The 19,814-nt window shown below is 37.3% G+C and overlaps 1 protein-coding gene across 2 annotated transcripts in view; it reads left to right on the top strand.

The window, feature by feature from the left end:
• Positions 1–19,814, top strand: part of LOC108714191 (PDZ domain-containing protein GIPC1) — a 52,595-nt gene that overhangs the window by 16,683 nt on the left and 16,098 nt on the right. For both annotated transcript variants that reach the window (XM_041590335.1, XM_018258173.2), the window contains exons 2-3: positions 11,359–11,544; positions 13,695–13,875. In XM_041590335.1, the coding sequence (XP_041446269.1) occupies positions 11,395–11,544; positions 13,695–13,875 (331 nt within the window). In that variant the 5' untranslated portion in view covers positions 11,359–11,394. The remainder of the gene's footprint in view (positions 1–11,358; positions 11,545–13,694; positions 13,876–19,814) is intronic.

The following is a 19,814-nucleotide window of genomic DNA, read 5'->3' as shown; positions in this document are numbered from 1 at the left end:
AGTGCCGGGCCAGACCGGCCGGGCGCCCCAGGCAACTGGCCAGCTGCGTCGCCCCCTTCACTGTGCGCGCATACATGAGCATGCGCGCTGGCTACAGCCTCACAGTGCACACCACACTGCTGTCAGATAGGCGCATATACGCACATGGAACAGGACACACGCCACTCTGCTGTCAGATAGGCGAATGCGCACATGGAACAGGACGCACACCATCCTGCCGTCAGTTAGGAATATCTACATCTTATTTGCTGGTTAGTATAGGTGGCAGAGATGGGATTTTACAAGAAAAATTAGTTGAGGCAAACCTCACAAGCTAGCCATACATGCTAATGCATGTTTTCAACATTACTTATTTCTATGTTGCCTGCTGTTGGCTTATGCCAACCCACGCGGCTCCTTTTGACAAAATTTTATTTACAATCCCCTTTTTGATTGGGAAATTCACATAATGTAATGTTGCATCTTTCCATTGCACAAAAGACACAAGTACAATGTACATTTCTGGTATAACCCTATAACCCAATATAAAGCATATTGGGCATTTTGACCACCACTTGTCTGGTGTAAAATATTAGAGATCAAAATTACCTGGCAGTCATTAATTTAAAGGACTCTGGCTAACACACATTAAGGGGGTTATTTATCAAAACATGCTTTAGAGGTGTGTGAGCACCAACTTCAGCTCTTTCTGAGCACTGTCCACCATGCTTTAGTAAAGTGTAAAATTGTAATGAACAACTGTTACAGTATAATACTTTTGTTCCTGGCATATCTCTGATACTGCTAGGAAATGTATTAAAAGAAATCAAACATACTTGGGTCTTTGCTGGTAAAAAATGTATAAAAAATCTAATGTACTACTGTCTTTGCAGTTGATGAATATTATTAGTCTTAGTAATTAGTAATCCTCTTTTGGTGTTACTCGTGTTGAAATAGTATTTTAAAAATAGAAACCAGACAACTTTCACTGTCTTTGCTATGTAAAAATATAGATTCTAATGACAAAAGCATTTCTTGACTGCTCTTTCTGCCACAAAAAAGAAAGGATGATACAATTGTGTTGATTGTATTGATGCATATTTTTTCATACTGCTTAAAGGACATGTAACCCCCGATAAAAACAAAATCAGTCTTCGAAATCTTTAGATATCTGCTTGTTAAAAAGGTTAAAAGTAAGACTGCAGCATACCCTCAATCCCTTAGAATTCCTTATCCTCCTCTAACCCACTCTGTTATCAGTTATAATCACAGCTTAGTGATGCCATTTCTGTCACACAATTCACTGAAACTTGTGTATTATAATAAATAAAGAAACCCCTGTTGCAAAATATGAGGCTATTAGAAGTTACCTCTGCATTCCATGACATGTATAAAAAAACTTGACCTTTTTTTATATGGTCATGGAACTCCTCTGTAACTTATAGTATTCTTATATTTTACAAGAGGGTGTACTTTATTCACTATATCTCTTTGACAACATAATGCACCATATGTAACTTAATGTCACAACACTTAGAGGCCCATTTATCAAATTTGAATTTCGAATTCATGTGATTTTTTTAAATTTGAATATACTCAAAATTCGACTGGGAGGTTATTTAAGAAAACATTTGAATGTCTAATATTCATTTGAATGGTTCTGACCCGAAAATTTGAATCGTTTTTGAGTTGTATTTATATTGGATTTTGCTCCCGAAAAAAAAAAAACTTGAGAAAGGCTATTAACATCTCCAAATGACTCAACGGACCTCTGCCATTGACTTGTAAATAAAATTGGCATGTTTTAGGTGGTGCATATTCGAATTAGGACTGCTTCCAAGTCAAGGTGAGATAAATTCGAATAGGGGGATTAAAATGTAAATGTGTGAATTTTGACACTCGAAAATTCGAATTCAAATGTACTATTCAGCCCTTGATAAATCTGCCCCTTACTGTAGCTTTTCTCTCATGGCACCTTTCCCTGCATTACTCCCTGTGCTTCCTTTAAATGAAGTGCTCTTTTGCTCCCTGTGTGGTCCACCTCTTGTTCCCACTTTCCACCTACTCCTCCACTCTTTCAAACCTGACAGTTTAATATGGCTGCCAATTACATCACCAATGGGAAACCGGATCAAGAGGAGAGGAAAAGAGCAGAATGGAAAGGAGCTTTAGGTATTTGGCAGGGGTGGAGAAGGGACTACATGTATACACCAGGAATAAAATACATCAGACTGAAGGGTGGTTTTGTGCAGAACATGGAGCAAAGGAAAGGCAGTGAGTCACTGCACATACACACTCAATAGATTAAAATGAATAATGTACCCTCAACTTACATTTTTAAAGATATTAGTAGTCACCATTGAGTTACATGTCCTGTAACGTGGAGGTATGTGACCTGTAACGTGGCTTTGTGTGTTTATATTATCACGGGACTACTAATTTCCTTATAACTTATAGTAGTGGGTATATTATCCACTATATCATAAGATAAGATATCATAAGATATTTAACAAAATCTGTTATGCATAATAATAAATGATTAATTGATTTGTGTTTAGGCAACTTTGTAATATACATAATTTAAAAAATATGCAGACTTTTCATGATTTTTAATGGTTTCTATGTTCCCTAAGCCTAGCCCCTTGCTGATCTCTCTGACTACTTTTCTGAGCTGGCTGACTACTGTTACTTTGTATCAACAGCCAGCTGCCCTCAGCCTTCATCCTCCAAACCCCACAAATCCCTGCACACATGATTTCAATAAGGAAAGGGACATCATTGTGGGTTATGTAGTTCTTGCATGCTGTCTGTAAGCTGTGGAGTAATTGTTACAATTTGTAACATCAGCGTTTTAGTCCCTCCTTCCCTGCCACTGATGCAGAAAGACAAAAACTATCAACACTATACAGCTGGATTTCAGCACAGAATATGGCATGTATTCATACTTTTTGAAGAAACAGGTAACTTTGATGGATATATTAGGGTTTTTTGTGTTATGTGGGCCTCTTTATCAAATTTTGGATTGGAAGCCGGAGTTCCCCTTTAAGTGCATCATGTTATAACTTTCTGCTGAATTCCAAAAATGCTTTTAACAGACACAACTTCTTGAATACTTGAAATTGTAGTTCATTGTAAGTAGGGCCTTGGGAATTATGTGTTCGCATGTGAGACCATAAGTGCGTGCATTATTATCTGTATATATGAATGCATTCAAAATAAAAGGGCACAAAGGAATTGATCTCTTCAAAATAAAAACATTTAAATGAAGCTGAACATAGAGGGACTAGCTAGGACATGTTAATATACTTAGGGGCCTGTTTTTAAATTGTGTAAAATATTTTACACTGAACAAACGGGATAAAAAGTGGCATACAATAAATGGTTCATTTAACAAGCTGTTTGTTAAAGGGACCTTCCATCCAAAAACGTTTTTTTGCATAATGCAAGAAAATGTAATTATAAGCAACTTTCCATTATACATGAATTAAAAAAAACTTTCCCATATACACAAATTACACATTGTAATGGGTTTAAAGTTATTTGTTAATGTAATTGCTATTGAAAGCAGTACCTGCAGTAAATATACCTATACTAGATAGTACCTGCAGTAATTAAATTGAAATCAGTTGATATTACAAACCTGAGCGTGGCAGGGGAAAAAAAAGAAAATATTTCATAAACCACAACAAAAAGGCAGATTGCAAACTGTCCTACAATTGTGATGTCATACTAAAAGCTAATATTAAAGGGGTGGAATGACCTATTCTAAGCAACTTTTCAATTGGTCTCCTTCCTCTGACTCTTTTCAGTTTTCACTGACCCCATCTATGTTCTGTAAGGCTACAAATGTATTGTTTTTGCTACTTTTTATAACTCATCTTTCTATTCACGCCCTCTCCTATTTATATTCCAATCTCTTATTCAAATGGATCCTACCAACCGTATTGCTAAAACTGCCAACTGAAGAGCTGTTGAATAAAATGCTAAATAACTCAAAAACCACAAATAATAAAAAATAAAAACCAATTGCAGATTACCTCTGAATATCACTCCCTACATCATACTAAAAGTTTACTCATAGGTGAACAACCCCTTTAAGGCAAACTACCCTTTTGATATCAACATGCAATTGCTTAGGCTTAATTAGGACAAAGACAGGTTTACTCAGTATCAAATTATACTTTTCTCTATTGCTTTCATTATTTCTATTTGAATGCCATTGTACATAGAAATGTTTGTAAAGTCAAGGCTGGAACTGCTATCTGTTACAGAGACCAACTGCAAGTCTGTTTTGTGTTTATGTTTGTTTAGCTTTTCACTGCCTCTGCCACATTATCTGGTTGTAATTGTCGTCTGGAGCCATCCTTATATTTTGATCCTTGACCTTAAATTTTAACAGTCCACATGATGAAACTGTGTGGGTAGCTTTTGCTGGGAAAATGTCCTCTCACTTTACTAGTCAGAGGTTATGATAAGGAGCAAAGGCACTGGAACAGATAAAAGGATGTTAATGTCTTGTCTATATATTTAACAAAGCATGTTTTTTGTTCTAAATTGCACCTATTTATAACATTAGAAAAGGTAAACACACACTATACTCTTGTGCTTATACTTTCCCTAGTGTGGTGACAGACATTACAGCCATTTGTACTAAGAAACAACTCTGGCTGCCAAGTTCACTGGCTATGCCAACCTTAGGTCAGGATACTGTACATGGTTCATTTGGCTGCTTGGCAGGGCTATAGGGATTTCTTATATAAGGAGAGAAGTACTGTGGGCAGACATTCTAGAGATAATTGTTGCTGTACATGGACTGTGAGTTAGGAGGTGCTCCATTCATGACATTAGTCAGAGTGAGTGGTTCATCATCAGGACTGGAGCAATGGTTATTGGCACACAGGGAATTTAAAATACATTTATATCTGTTGCACATCTCCAGTGTTTCTGAACCAATGTGGGTGTGGTTGGGCAGCATGCCGCCCATAAAATCCTGCTGCCCTAGGTCAGGGCCTTGGTGGCCTCTTCACAATTCCAGGCCTGGGCATGTATTTTCAGTCTCGTTGACTGCTTGTTGCCAAGAGCATAAACCAGAGATAAATGCTATCATTAACATTGCACTCCTCTTTTGTCAATACCAGAATCCAGGAAACTGGAGTCACATGGACATTGTCCAGGAACTTGTAGAGTTACTGTTAGTGCTAGCCTTTACCTTCTTAAGCTTCTTTAAATTCCAGCTGCTTCTTTATTTTGCTGGGAGAACACATATTAGGTAGAAGTAGAAGGTTTTTTTTTTAAGATACAGGTATGGGATCAATTATCCGGAAAAAACATTATCCAGAAAGCTCTGCATTACAGAAAGGCAGACTTAAGTTTATCCAAATAATCCAAAATTGTAAAAACAATTTCTTTTTTCTCTGTTATAATAAAACTGTACCTCATACTTTATCCAAACTAAGATATAATGAATCCTTATTTCAAGCAAAACCAGCCTATTGGGTTTATGGAGAGGCACATTGATCAAGGGTCGAATTTCAAATTCATGTGAGTTTTCAAAACTCCCATAAATTCAAAAATCGACCAATCGAAATTTATTAATAAAATCAAATTTTTTGAACTCGGACAAATTGAATCGACCCAAAAACTTTAATATAACTTGATTTGAATTATAAAAACGTGTTTCGAATCGAAAATCCGGAAAAAAACTTGAATGTCAAGAAGGCTGCAAACCTCACCAAACTGATCCCTGGACCTCTCCCATTGACTTGTACTTTAATTCGACAGGTTTTAGGTGGCGAATAGTCGGATTTGAGTTCTTAAAGTTTCAAATTACAGAAAGATCCATTATCCGGAAAACCCCAGGTCCCAAGCATTCTGGATAACGGATCCCATACTTGTATCATACATTTTATGTTATACTGTAATTGTATTTTTTAAGTTGCAGTTCACATAAAATAATCAGATAATTGTTAGTAGCATCATTATACCATTATTTTTTATTTTTTATTTACTGCTGAGTGATAATGCTCATCACTACTTTAAATGATTTCCTGTGCGATTTTAAAATTAAAATTCCATCTATCCCTTACCAGTATATATATTTGTTTCTGTGCCAGGCCATTTGACTCATTCTGCATGTCATTGGGATGATTCAGCCTTAACAGTTTAAAACTACGAAAGCAACTGAAAAAAACAAATACAAAACACTTCCTTAAAATGGGTGTGTGAGTATGTGTGCGTATATATTTCAAATATCAGCAATTAGCATGTGATGTCGCACATAGGGTCTGCTTGTATAAAAGGTTGCAGACAATATTATCTTGTATATATAGTGGACATCATTAGAGTGTTAGATTTTATTTACACTAAACTTTAGCCCAGTTCCAGCTTTACGACACTGTCAGCTGTCTCAATCATAGCTATGTAGTGAGTCTTTTATTCATATATGACCATCACCTATGTGCAATTCAAGGTGATCCAGTTCTCACTAAAGCCTTATCTCTAAGTGGTGGGTTCACTCACTGTGGTGTATGTGTCCATGGGCCTGCCCCCACCCCCCACTTGGGATACACGCTGTGTATGTACCCACCAAATTCCATAATCATGAGTATGATGTCCCTGGCAGGTCCCATGGGTGGTGGGGCCAGGATGCAATTTCATATCCATTTACCTGGGGGCAGATTAATCAAAATGTGAGATTAAAGTTCACCACAGAAAAATTTACCCACATTCTATTCATTCCTATGGGATCTTTAAAACCATATTTATATATGTGTGCAGTTAGAGCTCACTATTTAAATACATAGATGTGATTTTAATAATCCCATAGGAATGAATAGAAAGTATGTGAATTTTTGTGAGGAGCTCTAATCTCACATTTTGATAAATCTTCCCCCTGACATAACAGATTAGGGCTGTGAGTCAGTTTTGGTCGTCTTAACTATTTTCTTTGCAAGGACCAATCATAGAGTACCTTTGATTTAGCTGTTTGCCCTATTTATCTCAGTATATACTGCGAAAGAGAGAACTCTAAAAATAAATATGGGTTGAAATGCCATATTTTATATGCTGAGCTTACTTCAGCAGCCTATAGTTTCAGAATCTCAGTCTATTGCAGTAATGATTCCGTTTTTCAAAGTTGTGTGTAGGGGCTCACTATCTTGGATGCGCACATGCTCTGAGCAGCAGTTGAGCTGCTCAGATCAAAATAAGCTTAGGGATCAAAATATCAAGCAGAAAATGAGGGTTGACTGTCATATAAGATGATGCTACAAGGTTTCTGAACTGCCATGTAATGAATTATATTAATAATTTGAATTATTTACTAATCAGCCTTTTTATTGTGACTTTTATATTCTATATATACATTATATAACTGACAGCAGCATAGAGCATGTGCAATGGATCAGCAAAAAAGAAAATGGGGAGCAACTGGGGCATCTTGGACTCACAGATCTTTACTGCTAAAGGGTTGTGGTTGGTATGTGATTGCACCCTGTTCCCCATCTGGAGGGGTGGTGGGGGCCGGGTGCACATTCTGCACCTGGGCCCGGAAGAGGATAGTTATTGTAACACCATCTTGGCGACCCCCCTGGTGCCAAGGTTGTACATTATTACCAACTTACAGGTCCTGAGTCCCCTTTGCAAGGTGAAAGGGTACTGGGAATTCTTCTACGGCAGTGCCTCCACCTAATGGGATCAGGAATCCACCTGTGGGTGGCCCAATAGGAATAACATTCAACACACACTTTGCTTTTATAAAAACATCTTTATATAAAGATAGTGTAAATTAAAGGGTAAGTAAAAATGGCATTTACATCATACAAATATAACCCACTCCCCTGGGAACCTGTGGCAGTCCATTTCCTGGCCCTCCATGCCAGGCAAAGCCCCGCACTACTCCCTTTGGCAGAATCAGAGAGTCTCAGTCCCTTTTCCCCAAAAGAGTACACTTGGTCCCAGCAGCGCTAACAGCCCAAAATACCTGTCCCTCCGGTTAGGTACTGGCTCCCTTATGGCAGGCATCTACAAACAGCCTGTGTCATAAATGAAAACCATCCTGGATCCTCTCTTTTTCTACCCTCCCCGGGGCACACCTTACCCTGGGGATTCACACAGATAGGTAGGCTCATCCAGAGCTGGAGCAGGCATCCACATCGATGAATCCATTTCATGAAGCACATGCAGCTTGCTTGATCCTCCAGACATAGCTCCCAGCTCTGTCTATAGTGCAAGCACTCTGTTGCTGACTCCGTAGCTGAACTGTAACTCCCAGCACTGTATACAGCGCGAGAATTTCCACATTCAGTTGGGAAAATCCAGAGCTTCAGACCCTCCTGGTCAAGCTCCCAGGCATGGGGTCGTCTACCCCAGCCTCAGAGGCCTCCTGCCTCTACATAGTGGCGATGAAATCACTGTCTCCTTAGTGAAGTACAATCAGCAGAAATCCTCCAGCAATAATGGCCGTGAGCACATGACAACTCCTTTTATAGGGTGCAGCAGCAACACCTAGTGACACCTTTTGGGATCGGCCATGCTGCACCAACACAAGGGCTCTGCCACAGGGTTTCTGCACCATGAGGCTCCAACCGGAGGGAAATTAACCCTCCGGGTCCCTACATTATGTTACTGTATGTACAGCGAATTATGGCTTCAGTGAAAAAACTGACAAATTACAGCCAGATAATAATCACATGTAACAATACAAATGTAGGGATGTGTAGAATAGCCACCCCGAATATTGCTTTAGCAGGCAGTATCCTAATGTTATAGACACCTAACTGGGTCCTAAAATACAGTTGGGAGGGGTAACTGTTTCCTATTCCTGCTTTAAGCTATGTCTCTTGTTGTTTCTCACAGTGACCAGCAGATGGCATTGTGCTAGAGAATAAAAGCTTCTGAAGCCATGCTTTCAGTGTCCATTTTGTGCTAGTCCTGGTCTGAGCAAGCAGACAGGACCCCTGTGGAACCTAAACTTAAAAAGAGTTTAGTCAGTATAGTTTATATATTTAATAGGTTGCTCTAGGAGTGACAGACAGTTAGATTATTTAGCTGAGCAGTTTGAGGCTCCTACGAGGATTGTAGTGGGATTAAGATCCCGGGTACTAATTGCCCAGAAGTAGGGACTAAGTGTACAGACCTAGGGTAGATAGTATTCCCCACAGGTTCCACTTAGGGAAAAGGCTGAAAGCTCGGTGTACCTCCTCAAAGCTTGTATTGTTCCTATCTCTGAGGAGAATCATCCTGACCAAAGGTGCTGTGAGTACTGCCTATTCATTGCAATGTATGATCCTGCAATGTTCTCTTTATTTACACTCCACTGAGGATTGTATGCTCAATAAAACTGTTCTGTGGTTAAGTTATAAGAACCACTGGTGCCCAATTATTTGCACCCTGAATACAGTTACAGTTGCACTACACCCTGCTTCCACATCGCTGCGAAGGCTCACTCCCTAAGGTTTAAAGGTCTCATCCGGAGCATATGTACTGGGAGTGAAGATTATAGTAGAGTAAGGTGCACTCAATTTACTATAGCGCTACAAAAGCATTCTTGTTAGTTAGTGCTTGTCCTCAAAACGTCATTTAACCTTTATTTGTGCAACTGAAAAGTGGTTTCCAGAAAAGGGCAGGAGGTTTGTTGTAAAGGGGAGGCGGCAGATAACATGGCGCCAATCCCAGGCAAGAAGTGGGACCGCGTCTAGGCTTTCTAGTGTATTTTACTGATTTATAGCTGCACATTGGGTCCCTAACACTAAACCCTACTACTGCACAATGAGTAAGCATGAGCAGAATATGATAAACAGCTATGATGATACTGATAATGGGGAAAAACAGACACTAATCGAGGCAATGCCTTTATAATGTTTGCTTTCCTCTCTTTCTTTGGCTGCTCAAGCATTTGAGGAACTGATTCATCAACTTCTTTTCTCAAGCAACAGAACTTCTTTTATAGGACACCTAATATAAAAGAAAACATTACTGTGGCAAACAAAAAAATATATGACAGTATACTATAAATCAAATCCTTATAATACCTAAGAATAGCCACAAACAACCCAAAAATTGTACCCTCATAGATGGTTGATAGATAGTTGCTTAATTGTTGATGTCATCATTTACAAACAGAGCTTAATGATGTCACTTGTCACGTGACTCCTAGTAATGCATGTTATAAGAAATAATTTAAAATATCGCATTTCTCTCCTAAAGTGCAGGCACAAGTCACATGACTTGGGGCAGCTGGGAAATTGACAATATGTCTAGCCCCATGTAAGATTTCAAAATTGAATATAAAAAAATCTGTTTGCTCTTTTGAGAAATGGATTTCAGTGCAGAATTCTGGAGCAGCACTATTAACTGATTCATTTTGAAAAAAAATATTTTTCTCATGACAGTATCCCTTTAAAATAAACAACACATTTGCCAGTGCTAGCCAGGTGTAAAATGCATGGATGATTAATTTAATCACATTTATTTATGGAAAGCATTTGATGTTTTTCTAAAAGAATAGTTGCCAACCTTTGGTAATAATTTCCAGGAGTAATTTGTTACAGGACCTTTGCACCATACTAGCATTGCTTAAAAAGTGAGCACCAGTTGCCACACCTAGCTTACATGACATGCCTAATAGTCATGATTATATCATTACAGTTAATTTTAAGCACCATTTAACTATAGGTTATAGAATGCAAAGCCCGAGGGACGATTTCTAGTAATAAGCCCTTTGAAATTTACTTAGAACACAGGCAAAGGAGTACAAAGGAAGACTAACAACATTGCAGCAAGTTTAGTAAAATTGCTTATGGGTTTCTACGACAGCAATCCTGTTAACCTAGGCCCTTTCCAAGAGTTTTAAGCAGTTGTCAGAGATGGACAGTGTCAGAAGTCTGAACTCATTATGCCACTCTGCTGAGTTTAATTACCTGTAATATTTTTTTTCATACAATGCAATTTGCAATCCATGTAATGTCCTGTAAAACCTTGCTATGTGTAATTTAAGAGAACAGGAAGAGCCAGTGCTGTATTTACATTTTTTGCCTGACCGCACATGTGTACTTTCAGTATGTACTATGTTCAAAATATGTTATATTCTTGGAGGTTTTTCTTTCAAGCTTTTATTGAACGTTTAGACACTTGCAATGGCACTCACTATGGAAGGAAATAAGGGCCTGGGCGGGAAGTAGGAGTGATTACTTTCTTATCTTAGAAATTGTCTATAGTCTTTCTAACATTGCAACAATACTTGCAATGGCACTCACTATGGAATGATATAAGGGCCTGGGCAGGACGTAGGAGTGATTACTTTCTTAACTTAGAAATTGTCGAAATTTTCTATAGTCTTTCTAGCAGTCTGTATATTGATGACTATTGTTCTTTATGCAGATCCTGTTTTGCACTTTGAACACCCACAAAATTGATATGGATAAACTTCTGGGTGGACAGATTGGGCTTGAAGATTTCATCTTTGCTCACGTGAAAGGAACAAAAAAGGAAATGGAGGTTTTAAAATCAGAAGATGCCTTAGGACTTACCATTACAGACAATGGAGCAGGAATTGCTTTCATTAAGGTATGTGGGTTTCCTGAAGTGGGTACCTCTTCTACTGCTCAGCATTAATAGATGTTTTAGTCTCATGTATGAACATACACTGTGCTTTTTACAAAATGTACGAGTATCCTTTCAATAAAATGTGAAGTTACTGTATTCATGCACTGAAAATGATTCTGAAGCACATTATTTAACCATCGTGAAAGTTTAATAAGCAAATAACCATCTTGTGTCACCTACTGAAGAGCATAGCTTAAATCTGTAACAAATCCTCCATCACCATATTTAGCATGGAAAGCTTTGGCAGATGCCTTTGGAAAATGTCATAAGCAGATGTATAAGTAGAATTTGGATTATGGCAACAGCCTACTATTGTTCATAAGTGTTCCTCTCAAGCACTCCTATACTATAACATTTTATATGATGGTTATATTGACTTGCATTGGCGGGGGCCACAGGATCTGGTCATCATCATTTATCTATTCAGTAATATTATAACTGTGTACTTAAAAACTAACAATGAAAGAAGAGGATTAGAGGGCCCTGCCTCTAAGAGCTTACAAGGTATAAACTCTTACAATAATGTTTTATTTAGAAGCTGACCGTCACTGGAAAAGTAAAAGGCCTGAAAGTCTGTACTGTGGGGCAAATAACAAGAAAACAAGTGACATGCGCAATAGGAGAGTGCAGAAACACATATAATGTACGTCAGTAAGATATCACCAATAATAAAGGAATTGCAATCCATCACAATTCCTTTAGCTGAGAGAGAATGCAGAGACTGCTTCCTGGATCCTTGTGTGAAAGAGAGGCTTGGATGGGGGAGCACTAGGTGGTGCATTGATGTCATTATGCACATGATGTACGTGCATGGCACCACATGACCAGGCAGACCAATTGGGTTAAGAGGAAGTACTACATGGGGTCGGCACTGAGTTGGGGTTTTTTAAGGCTAACCATTTGGAAATGTCACTTATCCTCCTGATGAAGTTTGGCACACCACGCAAAATGCTTGGAGAAATTAAGATTGTGGACTTGGACTAAATATTTGTTTAATGCTGTTTTATTTTCAAATCTGAGTATACCCAGTTGGGGGCTCTTTTATTAACAACTAAAAAGCTATATTTCACTATGTGGCTTTCCTATTTGTGTTTTATCTAAGGTTGTGAAGATTAAATATGGTGATTCTCTCCAGAGATGCTTTTATTATGTTCATTAGTGGTGGTATCATACCGACACACAGTGGATGTGTTTCTGCATTGTCCTTTTCAGCACTTCATGTATTTGTAAATTCTGCACCAGGAGTTAATTGCCCTTCTCCACAGCCTATGTATTAGTCCTGCAAGGTGGATGTGTTTGTTAGGAGCCAATTGGACTTTTCTGCTTTTACATTGTATTCTTGTGTAATGGATAAGAGAAAGAGTATATGATTTTATCCCTGCAAAACATTCTATGTGCCTGTTTCAGCATACTATATATATAATCTTAAATTTCCCCTTGGCACCTCTGGCATATTGGCCAGCATAGAATTTCAGCTAAAATCCTGCTCAAAGTTGATACTATGCTTCCCTTTCACTTTTCTGTTACTTCTTCTTGTTCCATAGCCCTTAAAATCTTCCCTGTAGAGAATGGTTTCTCTGAAAGAACAGCACATAGTTCACTTCCTGGCCCTTGTTATTGCAAACTCATCTTTTCAGCGACCTTGTATATTTTCCTATCAGTTATTAATGAGGAAGTTCTGAAACAATCTGTTCATCTACTACTGATGCCAGTAGGATTCCTGGTATCTTCTTAGGTTTATGATTCTCTGTGTTTATAACATTGTAATAACACATAAGAAAGCTGGGAAAACTTGGCTTTTGTTAGATTCAGATTGCATGAGATAAGTTTCAGACCTTCTTTTGACTTTCATAAAGCATTTAGGGAATATAGGAATTAAGTATACAGGAATTAGGTTTATCTAGTATATAGGAATTATGTTATCTAATAATATGCAGTAAAATGTGAGCATTATACTGTTCATGTTTAATTAAGAATTTTGAGAAATGCTCCTCCACGATGTAAAAGTCTAATAACTAAACTAAAGGTACATTTGACTAAACCTGTTTTTTTTTTATTTGTTACAGCTGTAGGCTTATAATAAAACCATGTAACAATATTTTGCTTTGTAGCGCATTAAAGAAGACAGCATAATTGACAAAGTGAAAGTAATAAATGTTGGAGATCATATAGAAGCCATCAATGGAAAGAATATCGTTGGATCACGCCATTATGAAGTTGCCAAGATGTTAAAAGAATTAGAAAAGGGACAGACATTTACTTTAAAGTTGATAGAGCCATTGAAAGCTTTCGGTAAGTAAAAGTCTCAACTGTTTAATATTGTAGCATTGTAATTATAGCTTGTTATTGCTAGAAGTCGGCAAATCACCTATGTACTGTATGTTTCCAACCATTGATTAATCTTGATAGCAAGTGATCATACGATGGTGAAATACATCCTTGTTGCAAGATTTTAAGCTCAGACCTTCATTTCACTGAAGAACTCAAGCACCTGATTGCAGTTCAATGGACAGTGCAGTTTTGGGTAGTGAATTGAACATTATCCCCCATATGTAACATACAGGCAGTAAGTTTGCCCAAGAGCAGTAACCTATAGCAACCCATAAGATGTTTGCTTTTATACAGAGGGTCAGTAAATGCTTCTTGCTGATTGGTTGCTATTGGTTACTGCTCCTAAGCAAACGTACTTCTTTTCATTACATATGTGCAGGGTTTCCTTGTGTTCCATGTGCTGTGCTATTTCTTGCGACATAGAAAATCCAGATTTCATGCCATACTGTGACATGCCTAATGTTGCCTCAACCCATCACAATTTAGTGCAGTCAAGGGATTAGAAGGGAGATGAAAGATTGCCGAGTACCGTTTTGTTCCCTTTTTATAAATTTTTCTGACTCCACTGATACTGCCTGTATTTGCTGCCAAGATATTTGAAAAATAAAACATGGTGTTTATAAACTCAGGAGTGTTTGAGAAGGTCTGTAATCCTCTTAATTTACCATCCTGAAGAGTTTTTAGCTGCAACTCTTCTGCCTACACATTTGCTGGTGCTAGAGGCAACTTGTTGAGCAGAGAAAACAGTAAGATGATCCTAAGAGAAAGATGAGAAGGAAAATGGATAGAGAAGATACTGAAAAGTGTGCTTTGGAGGACTGGGGAAGGAGTCGGGTTCTCAAAGGTGGGGGAGGAACAAAGGAAGATCAGAGTTCAAACAGACAGCTATAACAAAGTGACGGTCTAATAATATATCACATGAAATAGGTTCAAGGAAGAAGGGTGTGATGTATAAAAATAACAGTTGACCTCATGGTTAAATGACTTGTGTGTTTACACTCTTTGTGTCCCGGGGTGCTATGTCACACCATTGTTTCCTGCAGTACAAGATATACCTAGGGTATAGCTGTAGTATCCCAATTGCCTTATGACAATATTGTAAAAGTGCTTGTTCATGCTCTTGTTTGGTGTTTATCGCCGTAAAAGTACACACAAGTCAGTTTTTATGCCCTTTGCCCTTTTCCCTAAGGCATGGGCCAAAATGTCTGAAATAGCCTTCCATTGGCCTCTGTAAGAACTGTCTGGCAAGTGCATGAAATTGGAAATGTTCTGCACCCTATATATGAGATTGTCTTATAAGGTCTGAAAATTGCCTGACAAGCCCTTTAAAATCACATTCTGTTGTCCTCTATGAGAATTGATCTTTTATTACCCTCTATGTTTACTCTATTTTGATACAGGGGGAATTAGGGCATTTTGGGCTACATTTTTAGGCTTATAATAAAACAAGACAGGCAAGGCTTTTAAAATATTCTATGGACCTAAATATTAGTGTGCATCATTGTATAAAATATTCTAAAGATTGATATACATTACGGATGCCTTTATAGCATTGGTTTATGTTTAGCTAAATTCCAAACAGATTCTGCACATCCCCACACAACTTTAAGGGGCAGATTTATTAAGGGTCAAATTGAAAATTCAACTAGGGAATTATCCAAACTCGGTTCGAGTCTTTTAAAAAATGTAAATTCGATTTACGAGATTTATCATACTCTGGCCCTTTAATGATTCAAATCTGACTAAAACCTGGCAAATTACTGTTTAATTGTATTGGAATGGTTACACCGCACACCTGGAACTTTACTCACTTTTTCTGCTTTAGTGGTGCTGGTTATCCTCCGGCCTGACGAGGCCCTCCAATAGTAGCAATTTCAATTATGGATCCGCACACACCAATTTTCTGCAGTTTTCTTTAATTTTTATTCACCACCAATATCAACGTTTCGGGGGGTACAACCTCCCTTCGTCAGGATATCCTGACGAAGGGAGGTTGTACCCCCCGAAACGTTGATATTGGTGGTGAATAAAAATTAAAGAAAACTGCAGAAAATTGGTGTGTGCGGATCCATAATTGAAATTACTGTTTAAGTCAACGGGAGAGGTCCAGGGATCGATTTGGAGATGTTTGCAGCCTTCTTGACATTTAAGGTTTTTTTCAGAGAATCGAGTTTGATCGAATTTGTATGTAATTCGATTCGAGTTTTCGGGTTGTTTAAATTCATCAGATTTTTAAAATGAATTTCCCCAAGTCGAATTTTGAATTCATTTGAATTTAAGGGAGTTTTAAAAACTGACATGAATTCGAAATTCGACCCTTGTTAAATGTGCCTGTACTGTACATTACATTTTATTCTAGTGTAAACTGTACTCACTTTGTAGTTTTTTGGATTATGCTTGCAATCCACTCTAATATGATAAAGTGGTTAAATATTTAAGAACTGAAAACCTGATAGTATGCAGAAGAACATTCAATTTCCCTGTATATAAAACAAACATTGCTTTCATAGCAAAATATCTCCTGAAAACATGTATCACTAATTTCATATTTGAAGGCGTTTATAAGCATAATAAAATGGTAGCCTGGCAGTTTGGTCTCCCATATTCATCTCATATCAAGTTACCTAATCAGGTTTTTTTTGTGTATAAATTGTTCCTCTAGATGGTGCTGCTACATTTAAAAAAAAAAATATGTTCATTCTCTGAGAACTGCAGAGAATTGCAGCGATCTGCAGTTTCAGATCCCACTGTCAATACTCAACTGTGAGTATTTGTGCCAATTTTTTTGTCAAAACTATCTGTTTTGATAAAATTAATTCTATAAGAGAAGAGCAGCTCAATATTGGCCCAATGTTCTGTATAGATGCACTACTAGATTCTGTAAAATAAATGTTTAATACATATGTAGTTAAAGTTTGGAAATTGCAATGGTAGATAACAATATAACTGATTTACCCAGGAGCACCATTCCATACAGGACACAAGCTCTGGGACTGCTGTTTAGGGCAGAATTAGGGCATTTTATACAAGAATTTATACTTTATACAAAACATAATTCAATCTTCATTTCTAAAGAGAGATACGGTATATCTAAGTGCCCCAGGTAGGTGCAGTTTTAGCATGTAGGGGCACCTTCCCAGGGTATCAGGTAAGTTATAAGTAAGTGATTAAAATCACCTGCAGATTTCTAACATTTTGGCAATCCCCCAGTGATTATACCTTTCCTCCTCCTCCTGCAATAGTCTTCACCCATTTTGCAACTTTTGTTATGTACCAAGGGCCCCGCTGTAATACCTGCCTTTAATTATGTAGCACCTATGAGACCCCCTGCCCAACTGCAGGCGTGCATGCCTCACCTGGCACTAACATTGCAGTCATTCCAGTTCACAAATATGTGTTACACAGAATTATTAGTGATTTCTTAATCCTGCAGTTTATGTATGAACACAGAATACATCACACTAGTCTATAAAAACTATAGAAACTTAGTATGATGGACTGTGTAAAAATGTAAAAGTGTTGTCATGGTAAATTAACCCTGCTTAAATTCCAGAATGTTTATGTCTCTCCTGTAAAGCATGAATTATTCAAGGAAGGGAATGCACAGTGCAGTAGAGCCAATCCTGGCAATATTATCAGCTACTCTGCAAAGTATATACGGTATACAGGTTGATAAAATAGTGTTCAATGTTTACTTCATCTTGGCCTCTTATTAATAAATCTCTATTAGCTTATTTTTGCATTGATAATATATCATATTCATTGCTTTAAAATTAGATGGTATGGCAAGGCTACATACCATGTATTTATTTTGAAAATGTTTTAAAATGAAGGAAATACAGGGCTGAATTTTAGCAACAATAGCAAGAAAGCATATGTTCTATGAATAGGGCTTATGCTGACCACACACCTTTCACTTAATGGTTTAATCATGAAACATAATATGGTATTTATTATTTTATGAGCTAAACAGGGCATGCAGGCATTTTGGTATTTGTGTGGTAGATAATTACATTGCCAAATTTTAACCCCCTTCATTCACCCTTATTGTCACTGTTTTGTTAGCAGGAGTCCATTATGCAGGAGGATTATCTGTGCACTGTAATCTAATTATCTACATTGAAAGGAGCAAACATAGAGTAATTAAGATTTTCCCATTTGCCCTTTTTAGTTTAAATTTTTTTTTGCCTATTGCAAAAAGTACAGTATGTTCGGCACAAGCCACATCAATGTATTCATGCTGAACAAAAGGTTATATCTCACCTTTAACAGGTTTGAATTTGTATCACATTGTAGTTAATGTTTATTCAGTATTCCAACATTTTTCTCTTATTTATTTCAGGTATAATGGTGGTTTGTGTAAATGTGGTCAAAATTGTACCATAATCTGTTAACTGCAGCAACCACTCAGATGTTTATTTTCATTTTTCTAACTGCATTAGACAAATGTAACTCTAATGCTAATTGCGTGTAGGGACTGGACTGGGGCATACTTCATCCCTTTTAATACATAACTCCCTTTATTAAATACTTTAATCCCTAAGAAAACAAATGACAGCCTTTCTTCAATCCAAGTAAGTGCATAAATTGGTTTGGGGCTCTATTTGCAGCGCTGTGAAGTACTGTTGGGGGCATAAGGTTTCTGCTGGCAGCAGTATGATAACATTAAATAATTCTCAAAGGAGAGTTTACTTGTGAAATATTATGCCAATTCCAATAAGCACTATAGGAAAATAGAAATTCGAGAAAAATGTTCTATTTATATGTTTTTTTCCACCCTTTATATTCTCAATGAATTAGGTGATTGTGAATCAGGGAATTGATTAACTGAATTTTTAATCCTCATCTTGTATAAATTGAGGTAGAGTGAATTATGTGAATTGATTCTTATCATGTTATGCTCTCTTCACTTTAATCATTTGTGATAATTAATTTCAGCACTAGCACCTTATAATTTATTAAAAAAATATTTATGTTTTGAATATTTTGAATATTTGTTAAATCTTTTTTTAACATTGTTATTATATTGGGGATGCTATTTTTTTTATTTTAAATTCTTATATTGTTTGCTAATTTGTCTCCCGCCTTAATGCTCACTACACTCAATTTAGCATAACAAATTTTCTTCACTGCTGCAGCCAACTAACTGCATGCTGCTGCCTTGCAGTTGGTTATTTCAGTTTTCCAAAATTACTATGTGACTCGGAAACCCCCAACCAGTTTACTTTGGTGTTTGCAACTGACCCATGCTATCTGCTATGTACTGACAACATTGGTTGAATCACAGAGAAAATGTTACTGTGCAGGAGAACAATAATAAATAAAACATGCCAGAAACTAATAACAATATAATTATACTGGCAGAAAACATTGTTATAATAGAGTTACAGTTAAAGGGATACTGTCATGGGAAAACATGTTTTTTTCAAAATGCATCAGTTAATAGTGCTGCTCCAGCAGAATTCTACACTGAAATACATTTATCAAAAAATTAAACAGATTTTTTACATTTAATTTTGAAATCTGACATGAGAATATTGTCATTTCTCCAGCTGCCCCCAGTCACGTGACTTGTGCTCTGATTAACTTCAGCCTAACAATAGAACAGTGGGAAGGTAACCAGATAGCAGCTCCCTAACACAAGATAACAGCTACCTGGTAGAACTAAGAACAGCACTCAATAGTAAAATCCAGGTCCAACTGTGGCACATTCAGTTACATCAGTTACATTCAGTAGGAGAAACAATAGCTTGCCAGAAAGCAGTTCCATCCTAAAGTGCTGGCTCTTTCTGAAAGCACATGACCAGGCAAAATGACCCGTGATGGCTGCCTACACACCAATATTACAACTAAAAAAATACACTTGCTGGCTCAGGAATGAAATATATTGTAGAGTGAAT

This window comes from Xenopus laevis, chromosome 4L, assembly GCF_017654675.1.
Source record: "Xenopus laevis strain J_2021 chromosome 4L, Xenopus_laevis_v10.1, whole genome shotgun sequence".
In the NCBI taxonomy this organism is placed as follows: domain Eukaryota; kingdom Metazoa; phylum Chordata; class Amphibia; order Anura; family Pipidae; genus Xenopus; species Xenopus laevis.
Note: the sequence above shows the minus strand (reverse complement) of the source record. Positions and strands in the feature narration are given on the sequence as shown.